The sequence below is a fragment of the Dipodomys merriami genome, unplaced genomic scaffold (genome assembly GCF_024711535.1).
Source record: "Dipodomys merriami isolate MVZ:Mamm:240054 unplaced genomic scaffold, mDipMer1.0.p SCAF_357, whole genome shotgun sequence".
Lineage (NCBI taxonomy): Eukaryota > Metazoa > Chordata > Mammalia > Rodentia > Heteromyidae > Dipodomys > Dipodomys merriami.
In genome coordinates this window covers 371,448-383,683 of record NW_027205126.1, presented here as the reverse complement: position 1 = coordinate 383,683, position 12,236 = coordinate 371,448, and the positions used below count along the sequence as shown (strand labels likewise).

General features: G+C 41.0%; 1 protein-coding gene across 8 annotated transcripts in view; it reads right to left on the bottom strand.

Annotated features, from left to right (window-relative positions):
* Nucleotides 1-12,236, bottom strand: part of LOC138804115 (GA-binding protein subunit beta-1) — a 40,766-nt gene that overhangs the window by 19,314 nt on the left and 9,216 nt on the right. For 4 of the 8 annotated variants that reach the window (XM_069988379.1, XM_069988381.1, XM_069988386.1 and 1 more), the window contains exons 2-4: nucleotides 5,526-5,658; nucleotides 1,234-1,341; nucleotides 23-190 (exon numbers count right to left, since the gene is read on the bottom strand). In XM_069988379.1, coding sequence (XP_069844480.1) covers nucleotides 23-190; nucleotides 1,234-1,341; nucleotides 5,526-5,564 — 315 coding nt within the window. In that variant the 5' untranslated portion in view covers nucleotides 5,565-5,658. Of the gene's footprint in view, nucleotides 1-22; nucleotides 191-1,233; nucleotides 1,342-5,525; nucleotides 5,974-6,747; nucleotides 7,916-12,236 lie in introns of those variants that run through there. The other 4 variants (XM_069988385.1, XM_069988384.1, XM_069988380.1 and 1 more) reach the window with 3 other exon arrangements.

Here is a 12,236-nt window from a genome sequence, read left to right as displayed (position 1 = left end):
TACAGAAAAAGAGAATACATACCTTAAGCAAGACCTCTACTATGCTGGCGTGGCCCTCTGAAGCTGCCATATGTAACGGTGTTCGGTCCACTTTGGTTCTGGCATCTCTACTTACACCAGCTCGGAGTAGTACCTCGGTGGTGGAGTAATGCCCATACTGTGCTGCCAGGTGAAGAGGAGATGTTCCCAGCTGTCCCAGAGAGAGAAATAAAATCCACACTTCGTGGTTACCCTTAATATACTTCTACTACTGTATGCTGTTTCCATTATTGTCTATGGAAAAGCAATATATATATATATATATATATATATACAACTCCAAAGAAATTAATTAATCCCTTGATTTAGCCTGTTTACATCTTCACAAGAAGCCTTTGAGAATTCCCATACATTTATTCATGAGGAAGAGATATTTCCTTTAATTCAAACATTTGTTACTTTATCTCAATATTTCAAACGTTAGTTTATTTCAGTATTTCCTTTAACTCATATGTTAGTTAGCTAGTTAATACAGGGTCATGCTGGATAGCCAAGGCAGGCCTAGAACTCGAGATGTTTCTGCCTCACCTTCTCAAGTGCTAGGATTATAGATATGTACAACCTCGTTATTTTTTTGTAGAGCAATGTTTATTAATGGTAATTAGCTGAAATGCAAATTTCTTTGCTTTTTAAAAGGAATTAAATAATTCCCATCTCTTATTTTCTGAATTATACATTCTATCTGTGCTATTTAAGACTGTTAAATTGAATCCAGAGTGGCTATATATTGACTATCCCATACGAATGTACTTTAAAATCTCAAACTCCAGCTTTGTTTTTTGTTTTTTTTTCTTTTTGCCAGTCCTTAAACTCAAGGCCTGAGCACTGTCCCTGAGCTTCTTTTTGCTCTGCCACTTGAGCACTACTTCTGGCCTTTTCTGAATATTTTATTGGAGGTAAGAGTCTCACAGGAAACCCTGCTCAGTCTGGCTTCAAGTCTCAATCCTCAGCCTCCTGGGTAGCCCGGATTACAGATGTCAGTCACTGGTGCCTGGCTTCACAGTCCAATTTTTGTGGATAGAGTACTTGGCTAAAGATGTCTAATATCAAAGAAAATACTGACCATTCATTTCATAATTATAAAACTTGAGAAGTATTTTTTTTGTTTTTATCACTTATAAATATACTAAATTTGCATCTGAAAAAAACATAAGAAAAAAACAAAAACATTTCAAAATTAAAGTCATTCTTTACCCAGTCTGTAGTAAAAGGAGCGCCATTTGCCATCAAAATACGAACTTCATCATCTTGACCTGCACGTGCCGCTTCTAAAAGCTTCTTTCCCAAATCTACCAGGGACATCTAAACAAAACAAGAGAAAGTGGACGTTAAAACCTCCAATTACATCTTGTGACATGATTTTTATTAGTAAATCCATTTTCAATTATTCCTTCCAGAGGCAAAAACTACAGATCACACAAAACCAACTGCTATTTGGATTGTCTTTTTTTTTTTTTTTTTTTTGGTCTGGTCGTGGGGCCTGAACTCTGGGTCTGGGCACTGTCCCTCAGCTCTTCAGCTCAAGGCTAGCGTTCTACCACTTGAGCCACAGGGCCACTTCCGGCTTTTTTCTTCTTGCTTATGTAGTGCTGAGGAATCGAACCCAGGGCCTCATGCATGCAAGGCAAGTGCTCTACCACTGAGCCACCTTCCCAGCCCCTGGATTGTCTTTCTTTATAAGCATTTAACCTAGAATAAAATTGGTTTATTAAAGTCTTCAAATACATCCAATAAAGACCACAGAGGCAAGTTAGCCGAGAAAAGCAGGTCTAGAAATAAAACTGACAACTAAATGGTTCTAAATGAAAGAAGTATAGTCATAAAATTTTTTATAGAAGTAAATGAGGTCCAGGCCTGGCACTGATAGCTAGCTCGTGCCTGTAATCCTAGCTACTCAGGAGGCTGAAATCTGAGGATTGCAGTTCAAAGCCAGCCCAAGCATGAACATCAGTGAGATTCTTTTTTTTTTTTTTCCATCAGTGAGATTCTTTTTTTTTTTTTTTTTTGCCGGTCATGGGGCCTGAACTCTGGGCCTGGGCGCTGTCCCTCAGCTCTTCAGCTCAAGGCTAGTGCTCTACCACTGGAGCCACAGAACCACTTCCGGCTTTTTCTGTTTATGTGGTGCTGAGGAATCGAACCCAGGGCCTCATGCTTGCAAGGCATGCACTCTACCGCTGAGCTACCTTCCCAGCCCCTATCAGTGAGATTCTTATCTCCAAATAACCACTAGAAAACCAGAAGTGATGATGTGGCTCAAGTGGTAGAGCACTACTCTTAAGTTGAAGAGCTCAGGGACAGTGCCCAAGCCCAGAGTTCAAGCCCCACAACCAAAAAAAAAAAAAAAAAAAAAGAAGAAGAAGTAGTAAATGAGGTTCAAAACACTGTCTTCTTAGCCGGGCGCTGGTGGCTCACGCCTGTAATCCTAGCTACTCAGGAGGCTGAGATCTGAGGATCTCGGTTCAAAGCCAGCCCGGGCAGGAGAGACCGTGAGACTCCGATCTCCAATAAACCACCAGAAAACCGGAAGTGGCGCTGTAGCTCAAGTGGTAGAGCGCTCACCTTGAGCTGAAGAGCTGAGGGACAGTGCCCAGGCCCCGAGTTCAAGCCCCACGGCCAACAAAAAAAAACAAAAACAAAAATACTGTCTTCTTTTATTGGCACAAATTAAATTAGAATAAGCCTATCTTAACTTTTTTTTGCAATAGTAAATGTATTGAGAATTTTAAAATACTAATTTTCTACACTTGGAGGACATGAAACATACACTTAAATTAACATTTTCCAGAAAGGGACACAATTCACATTCCATGAAAATACTCAATCTAAAGATGCTATTGAATAAAGCACAGATCTCACTAGTAAGCCAGAATGAATATCTTCTCTCTATATAGATATTTAAAGAGACTAACCTAAATAAAATAATTTTTAAATGACTAGAAGAAATATTAATGTCTTAATTATATAAAAGGGGACAAATTAAATAGCAAGAACCCAGTAAATTCACAGGGTGTTGGTGGTTCACACCTGTAATCCCGGCTACTCAGGAGGTTGAGATCTGAGGATCGTGATTCAAAACCAGCCCAGGCAGAAAAATCTATGAGACAGCATATATATACCTGACATATATCATTTTTATAATATAAAGCATCTATAGGTAAGTCGGGTGCCAGTGGTTCAAGCCTGTAATCAGGAGGCTGAGATCTGAGGATCACAGTTCAAAGCCAGCCTGGGCAGGAAAGTCCATGAGACTCTTATTTCCACTTGAGCACTGCGGCTCAAGTGGTAGAGTGCTAGTCCTGAGCTGAAGAGCTCAGGGACAGCACCCAAGCCCAGAGTTCAAGCCCCAAGACTGACCAAAAAAAAACAAAAAACAAAAAAAAAGTATCTATAGGTAGGAAAATGCTATATCACTTAATAGAACAAGCTGCAATAATTAAATTCGTTTTGAAGCTTTATAGCATAAACCACTTAGGTCATGTTACAATAGAACCAATAAAACCAAAATTTTCATATTTGGACATGCAATGGAGCTGGGAATGTATTTCAATGGAAGAATACTTGTCTAGAATATGCAAGCAAGGCCCTGCTTTCGATCCCCAGCATTGCAAAAAACAAAAACATCAAAATATCAGCTGGGTACTATGGTTCACACCTGTAATACCAGCACTAAGAAGGCTGAGCAAGGGGATTATGAGTTCAAGGCAGCCTGGGTTACATAGCAAGTTCCTGTCTCAAAATTTTAACTTAAGTTAAAATATATATAAAACAAATGTTAGTTTATGTAATGTTACTACACTGCTTTCCTAATTTAAAATGTTTCTTGGGCCGGGAATACGGCTTAGTGGTAAGTGTTTGCCTAGCATGCATGAAGCTAGTACCACCATGCATGAAGTACCACCACGGAAACAGAAAAAGCTGGAAGAGGTGTTGTAGCTCAAGTGGTAGAGTTCTAGCCTTGAATAAAAGAAGCTCAGGGATAGTTCCCAGGCCCTGAGTTCAAGCCTCAGGGAAAAAAAAGGGACTGGGAATGTGACTTAGTGGTAGAGTGCTTGCCTAGCATGCATGAAGCCCTGGGTTTGATTCCTCAATACCATATAAACGAAAAAGCCACAAAGTGGTGCTATGGCTCAAGTGGTAGAGTGCTAGACTTGAGCAAAAGAAGCTTGGGGACAGTGCCCAGGCCCTGAGTTAAAGCCACAGGACTGGCAAAAAATAAAATAAATAAATAAAATGTCTCTTTCTCAAAGGGACAAATTATGTCCCTTGTCCACTGCAATAACACAATGAAGGATTTGAACAAATCAACTCCTCTAATTCTAGGATGCAAAATATATCACATTTGAGAATGCATACATGTCAGTTATTGTGATTTTAAAACTCCATGAGCAACATAGTTGTATTATACTATAGGTTAATATAGCAATGTTCTCAAATGGTAGCAGCACTGCCCCCTAGAGGACATTTGTGGAGGCATTTTGGGGGATTAAAGGTAGGGGGTCTCTCGATGGTCAAGTGTGGGAAATTTTAGAGGTCTAGCAACAGAACAATTTGGTGTGGAAAAGAACTGTCACATGTTCTGTATAATTTTTAATATCCATTGATGATATCTAAGACTAGATAGAATCCAATTAAGATGCAAGCAAAACGTATTTTTTCAGTTAATTTTTTTCTAGATATTCGTGAATGCCATAAATCTATGCTTTGTTGGGAATTTAGTACTAAGAGTATTTTAGTGTTACCAATGTCAATGTCACTTCAGTATCTGCATCACTAACATAAGATCTTATCAATCAGTTGTAGGCTGTTCTGCATCACTAACATAAGATCTTATCAATCAGTTGTAGGCTGGTATCCGATGGGGAAACTTGGTTCAGGACTCACTCAGGTACCAAGTTTGTGGATGTTCAGATGCCTTACATTGAGTGCTAGAATTATTTGCATATAATCTATGCACATCCTTTCAAACTTTGAGCCATCTCTAGACTACCAAAAAACCTAATATAATGTATATGAATATAATGTGTATAAATAATTGTTTTAGGAAATGACAGAAGTCATTACAAGTTAAAAAAAACCTATCATCATTTTTCATGCACTTTGAATGTGACTGGCTAGGATGTAGAACCTACAGACACAGGGGCCTAACCACACATACACATTGGTCTATATACAAATGCAAGCATATGTTTACCTCACTAAATCACCTGGTACCGTCTGCTTTAGTATTTATGGATTTAATACACATTTTTATAAGTTACATTCATGTTTGTAAATGATATGGACAGAAATCTTAACTGACTTTCCATTTCAAGTAGCAAAAGGGTCATATACAATTTTTTTTTTTTTTTAGTAAGATTGAAAATCAATAGACTAACATGATCAGGCAAAATCAAAATCAAACAAGTTCTGGTTTTGTGTCAAGATTAATTAGCAAAGCTGAAAATAATGAAAGATGCCAAATTACAACAATTATTTCTGATTCTCACTTGAGAGGAACTTGTGAGTCTCAAGGAAACCGGGTACATTCAGACAGTAACACTAATCAAGGGGGGCCGAGCTGCAAGTCAAGTCTCCACGCCACTCAGCTTCATTCTATGTTAAATCCTCAGAGGTACAGCGCTAGATTTAAATAAAATCATCCAAATGGTTAGCGATAAGAACATTTCACTCTTAAGCATAGCAAATAACTTCTCCCCCACGAAACAAAGAAACATGAGGTAATTCAATAAATTGTAGTGGGTGTTGACAATGGTGAAAATACTATGTACTGATTTTAGTTTAATATTTGTCTTCTCCAGATGAAAACAGAAGCCAGTTCTGTTGATCCCTTTACTATTGATAAAAAGCTCCAAGTAAAACATCATTTAACAAGAGCCAAAAAGCAACTACAAAGTATCTGCTGCTGCTCATATATCCTTGCCCACAGGGCCATCTGGTGGCAAGAGATCACTATCAGTAATTACACTTAAAGTCTATTCTGTTTAGAATTTTCTGAAATTTATAGCTCCTAGAGTAGTTGTGAGAATTATAGTACTGACTGAACATTAAAGCCAAACGTGGTTTGAAACCACCACAGGAAAACACTAGAAGATACAGGTAAAGGCAATTATTTTGGCAATAGGACTCCAATTACCCAGGAGATAAAACAAATGGGATTAGATCAAATTAAAAAGTTTCCGCCCACTGAACAAAACTATTATTAAATCGGGGGCTGGTAGCTCACACCTGTAATCCTTGCTACTCAGGAAGCTGAGATCTGAGGACTGAAGTTCAAAGCCAGCCCAGGCAGGAAAGTCCATGAGACTCTTTATCGCCAATTAACCACCAGAAAACTGGAAGTGACGCTGTGGCTCAAGTGGTAGAGTGCTCACCTTGAGCTGAAGAGCTGAGGGACAGCACCCAGGCCTAGAGTTCAAGCCCCATGACAAAAAAAAAAAAATGCTACCAGAATTAAACAGCCCCCAGAATGGAATAAAATCTTCACCAACTACTTTATTGATAAAGAACTACATAGAAGGCTAAGATCTGAGGATCACTGCTCATCCAGCCCTGGCAGGAAAGTTAGTGAGACTCTTATCTCCAATAAACTACCAAAAAAGCCAGAAAGGGAGCTGTAGATCAAGTGGTAGATCTTTGAGCAAAATAGCTCAGGGACAGGCACCAAGCCCTCAATTTATATCCCAGGACTGGCACACACAAAAAAATTACCTTCTGCCGGGCGCTGGTGGCTCACGCCTGTAATCCTAGCTACTCAGGAGGCTGAGATCTGAGGATCGCGGTTCAAAGCCAGCCCGGGCAGGAAAGACCGTGAGACTCCTATCTCCAATAAACCACCGGAAAACCGGAAGTGGCGCTGTAGCTCAAGTGGTAGAGCGCTCGCCTTGAGCTGGAGAGCTGAGGGACAGTGCCCAGGCCCAGAGTTCAAGCCCCACGACCGACAAAAAAAAAAAAAAATTACCTTCTAAAAATTATAGGTGAGCTGAGGACTGGTGGCTCACACTTGTAATCCTAGCTACTCAGGAGGCTGAGATCTGAGGATCCGAGGTTCAAAGCCAGCCTGGGCAGGTTAAGTCCGTGAAACTCTTACCTCCAATTAACCACCAGAAAACCGGAAGTGGTGCTGTGGTTCAAGTGGTAGAGTGCTCACCTTGAGCTGAAGAGCTCAGGGACAGCGCCCAGGCCCAGAGTTCAGGCATACGACCAACAACAACAACAATATATATAGTAGCCTTTGCCCTTGTAAGATTTTTCATGTTCATCTAAAGATTAAGGAACTGATCGACTGGGACTGAACTAAATTTTCATTTTCAAAGTTCAAGCCCCACGACTGACCAAAAAACAAAAACATGCATTTCCCCCTTTTCTCTCAAGGGTCTCAAACTCACCCTCCTCTATCTTTCCCACTAATTGCCTCGATCTCATAGATCATGATTTTTATATGAAATGAGCATACTACACACATACTATCTGCACGGAGCTTTGTAGCCCACTTAATTCATCTAATAGAAAAATACTATTTTATATCTGTACAGGGCTCAACTATGAGAAAAATATCACAGTTCATTTTCAATTCTAAAAGAATGCTTTATATTTATTTTGTTGGTCAGGGGGCTTGAACTCAGTGCCTGGGCACTGTCCCATGCTTTTTTTGCTCAAGACTAGCACTCTACCACTTGAGCCACAGCACTACTTCCTGCTTTTTCTGTATATGGTGGTACTGAGGAATCAAACCTAGGGCTTCATGCATACTAGGCAAGCACTCTACCAATAAGCCACCTTCCCAGCCCAGAACACTTTTATCTTTTATTCTGCGGAAGTGGAAGACCTCACCTTGCAGTATGAATCCTTCTATCAATTGTCCCAAACTCCAGCACGAACTCCTAATCTAGACAACCACATTTTGAACAATTCTCTTCCCATCTCCCCACCCTCCCCCCCACCCCAGGTACACACCTATCCCAAACCCAATCCTCCCCTCAGGCTATTTTCCCTCCTAAGAGAGGCTATGTTCCCTTGTGCCCACCCTAGACTCAGGCCAGGCCCACTTTAAAATGATCTGTTCTTTAATATAGCTTAAGGAGTAATCCTTTCCTTTAAGTTTTTCCCAGCACTTGATTGGATGATAGGTATGTTTCTCCTGGAGGCATTAAGTATTGTGGGTGACACGGAGTTTATGTTCTGGGAGGAGAATGATGCATCAAAAAAGCAAACAAGTAGTAGCTAAATGGGCTGGGAAGGTGGCTCAGTGGTAGAGCGCTTGCCTTGCATGCCTGAGGCCCTGGGTTCGATTTCTCAGCACCACATAAGCAAAAAAGAAAAAAGCCGGAAGTGGTACTGTGGCTCAAGTGGTAGAGCGCTAGCCTTGAGCTGAAGAGCTGAGGGACAGCGCCCAGGCCCAGAGTTCAGACCCCACGACCGGACCGGAAAAAAAAAAAAAAAAAGTAGTAGCTAAATGTAGGGCAGGGTCTTGGAATAAGGATGGGGAATCACTATTACAGATCAAATGACCAGTAATCTCTTAAGAGATTACTGAGGAGGGCTGGGAAGGTGGCTCAGTGGTAGAGCGCTTGCCTTGCATGCATGAGGCCCTGGGTTCGATTCCTCAGCACCACATAAGCAAAAAGAAAAAAGCTGGAAGTGGCACTGTGGCTCAAGTGGTAGAGCGCTAGCCTTGAACTGAAGAGCTGAGGGACAGTGCCCAGGCCCAGAGTTTAGGCCCCACGACTGGACTCAAAATAAAACAAATAAATAAATAAATAAAAGAGATTGAGGAGACCCAAGGGAAGATGCCATGTTCTGGTTCCCCTGCATTGCAAGCTCTGGGTGGAGCTGGGGAAACCTTCCTCTATTTTATCTTGATGATGATTATCAGGAGGTGGGCCTTTGGGAAGTTGAATAGATCATGAGAGCTCCATCTTCATGACTGGAAGTAGTGTCCTTGAAAAAGAGTGACAGAGTCCCTTCTACCATGGAAGGCCACGGGGAGCAAGCTCTATCTATAATGCAGGAACAGGTCCTCAAGACCACAAGATCCACCCGTTTCCTGGTCTTGGATCTCTCAGCCACCAGAACCATGAGAAATAAATTTCTGTTTCTGGTAAGCCACCTAGTTGATGGCACTTATGGTATGCCAAGAGAGCTGATCACCAAGTCTTAAAACGCATGAATTTCTGTCACTTGCAGTAACCTAGACACAACTAGAGGGCATTAAGTCAAAAAGTCAGGCACAGTGAGACAAGTATCATACACAAAGAAGCAAAAAGTTGGTCTCAAAGAACGGACAGTAGTACTTACAGAGCCTGGGAAAGTGTGGAGGAGGGAGGGAGGGAGGGAGGGAGGATGGCCTGTGGGTGCTGGAGTACAGGAAGATAGGAGGATGATTGATTCCTCAGTAGGGTACAAGTTGCTGATGACAACTGATTGTACATTTCAAGGTAAGAGAATGGAGATGAATTCTGGATGTTTCCAACACAAATGAGGTCTGATGTAACTCTTATACCAATTATCCTAATCTGATTGTTAGACGTTTTATGTAAGTATTGAAATGCCAAAATATACCCCGTAAATGTGTAATTATTATGTGTCAATTTTTAACACATTATTAATGAGGTTGAAAGGAATGTATAGATTATAGCAAAAGCAGTCCATAATTGAGTGGTTTTTTTGTTTGTTTTTTGGTCGGTCATGGGGCCTGAACTCTGGGCCTGGGCCCTGTCCTCAGTGCTTCAGCTCAAGACTAGCACTCTACCATTTGAGCCACAGCACCACTTCTGGCTTTTTCTGCTAATGTGGTGCTAAGGAATCAAACCTAGGGCCTCATGCATGCAAGGCAAGCACTCTACAATTGAGCCACCTTCCCAGCCCAGTTGAGTGTTTTTGTTGTTGTTTTGTTTTTGTCGGTGTTGGAGCTTGCACTCTGTGCTTGGGCGCTATCCTTCAGCTCAAGGCAAGCACTCTACCGCTTGAGCCACAGAGCCACTTCTGGTTTCCTGGTGGTTTATTGGAGATAAGAGTCTTAAGGAGGGGCTGGAAAGGTGGATCTGTGGTAGAGTGCTTGCCTTGCATGCATGAGGCCCTGGGTTTTGATTCTCCAGCACCACATATGCAAAAAAAAAAAAAAAAAAAAAAAAAAGGCCGGAGGTGGTGCTGTGGCTCAAGTGGTAGAGCACTAGCCTTGAGCTGAAGAGCTGAGGGACAGCACCCAGGCCCAGTGTTCAGGCCCCATGAATGACCAAAAAAAAAGGAGAAGAAAACTTGCCTAACATGTACAAAGTCTTGAGCTCAATTCCTAGCACAGTAAAAATAAGATAGACATTTGCACTTTGTGCCTGTAAATTCTGTGACAAACAATTATACATCTGTGTGTGAAAAAAAATCAAAAACTACGTTTATAGCTGCCATTCGGGCAAAGTTCTCATGATTGATGTAGTCAGTGAAAAAGAACATGGGCACCATCAGCTCCCCTACTACGTACCTCATCTCCCCTACATTTCCTTTACTCCTGCCGCTTGTGCCCTCTCCCACAGAAGCATTGCAGTTCTTCTAACAGGACACAATTCCTGCCAGTGTTTCCTCTGCCTAGAAATCCTCTGACTTAGATAACAGCATGGCACATTCCCTCACTGCAGGACACCCTGAGGCCTATAATAGCAGCCATCCCCTACTACCCAGGAGCCCTAAAGTAAACAAGGACTTGATCTTGTTTTATTCAGTACCATAAAACAGGGCACAGGGCGATCATTTCTGAACAGGCTTTGACAAGCAAAAGAAAAACAAAGAACACAAAATGTTGGGCATGGTGTATATGAAGAAAACAACTTAATGATGTTACAGAGTAAGGAATAAAGTTGAAGAAGCTGAATGTAACAGGAAAGGGTTTGAAATTCATAAAGTAGAATTTGCACTTTACCCTGCATTGGGAGTTATTCAAAGTTTTGAGCAAATGGTGATCCATTTAAACATTTATTCAGCCCAGGTTCAATTCACTTTATTTGGCACAGTGGAGAGTGCAAAGATCAACAGCACATGTTCTGACCTTGAATTTTCAGTTTAGTAACAATAAGTTCACTAAGTTTTGGGGAAAATTATTCGGGCAGCTGTACTCTAGAATAGACACAAGGAAAAAGGATCTAAGTGAGAAAAATTGTGGATTGATGCATATACAAAATAAAGGAGAGCCAGGTGCCAGTGGCTCACGCTTATAATCCTAGCTATTCAGAAGGGTGAGATCTGAGGGTTGCAGTTCAAAAATCAGCCTAGGCAGGAAAGTCTGTGAGACACTTATCGCTACTTATACTACTAAAAACAGCCAGAAGTAGAGCAGTAGCTCAAGTGGTAGAGCACTAGCCTACAGCAAAAGACGCTCAAGGACAGTACCCAAACCCTGCGCACCAAAAAAAGAAAAAAGAAAACCAATGTATCATAGACAACTTCAAAGTTCAAGTATAATGAATTTAATACAAAAACTGGGAGCAGACAGGAGGCTGAGTAAAAATAAATCTAATAGGGATGGAAATTCCTTGAGCCTTCCAATGTAAACATCCAGTAAACCACCTGAGTAACAACTCTGGAAAGGACACCCAGGGGACTGAGTCACCAGCATACAAAACATCCATCTGAGAGACACTGGAGAAAGGGGAGCCAAGGACCATGGATTGGCGGGGGAAATGACAGTAGTGACTGGATCACGGAACAATAACGAAAACACAAAAGCAGTTGTCAGAAAAGGAAGTCAATCTGATATCCCAACATGAAAGCCAAGTAAGAAAGAATGTTAACAGCCTGGGTGAAAATCAATAGTAATATATCTCTCTAGGCTAAATAAAATCAAGATGAAGCCTGTATTATTGACAAGAAAAATGTCCTTGGAAATAACAGCTGGAACATACTATGCCAAAATTGCATTCAAGTGACTCTGTTCTTAAATTATGTGAAATTAAGAAGACAGCTGGGAAGAACAGGAATGGCTGTTCATTAAAGTTGACAGAAGCCTGTACATTGAAGGCAGGGAGGAAAAAACACTGAAAATAATGAAGGAAGTGACCAGTGAGGAAATGTTCATTTAATTTACGAAATAAGATGACAGAAACTGAGTCATCTTGGTGACAATTTTTAAAAAGATGTACAAGTTTATAGTACATTTTTTTTCCCGTAGGTAAAAGTCAATGGCTTCTACTGAGAATTAAAGAGGAAAAAAG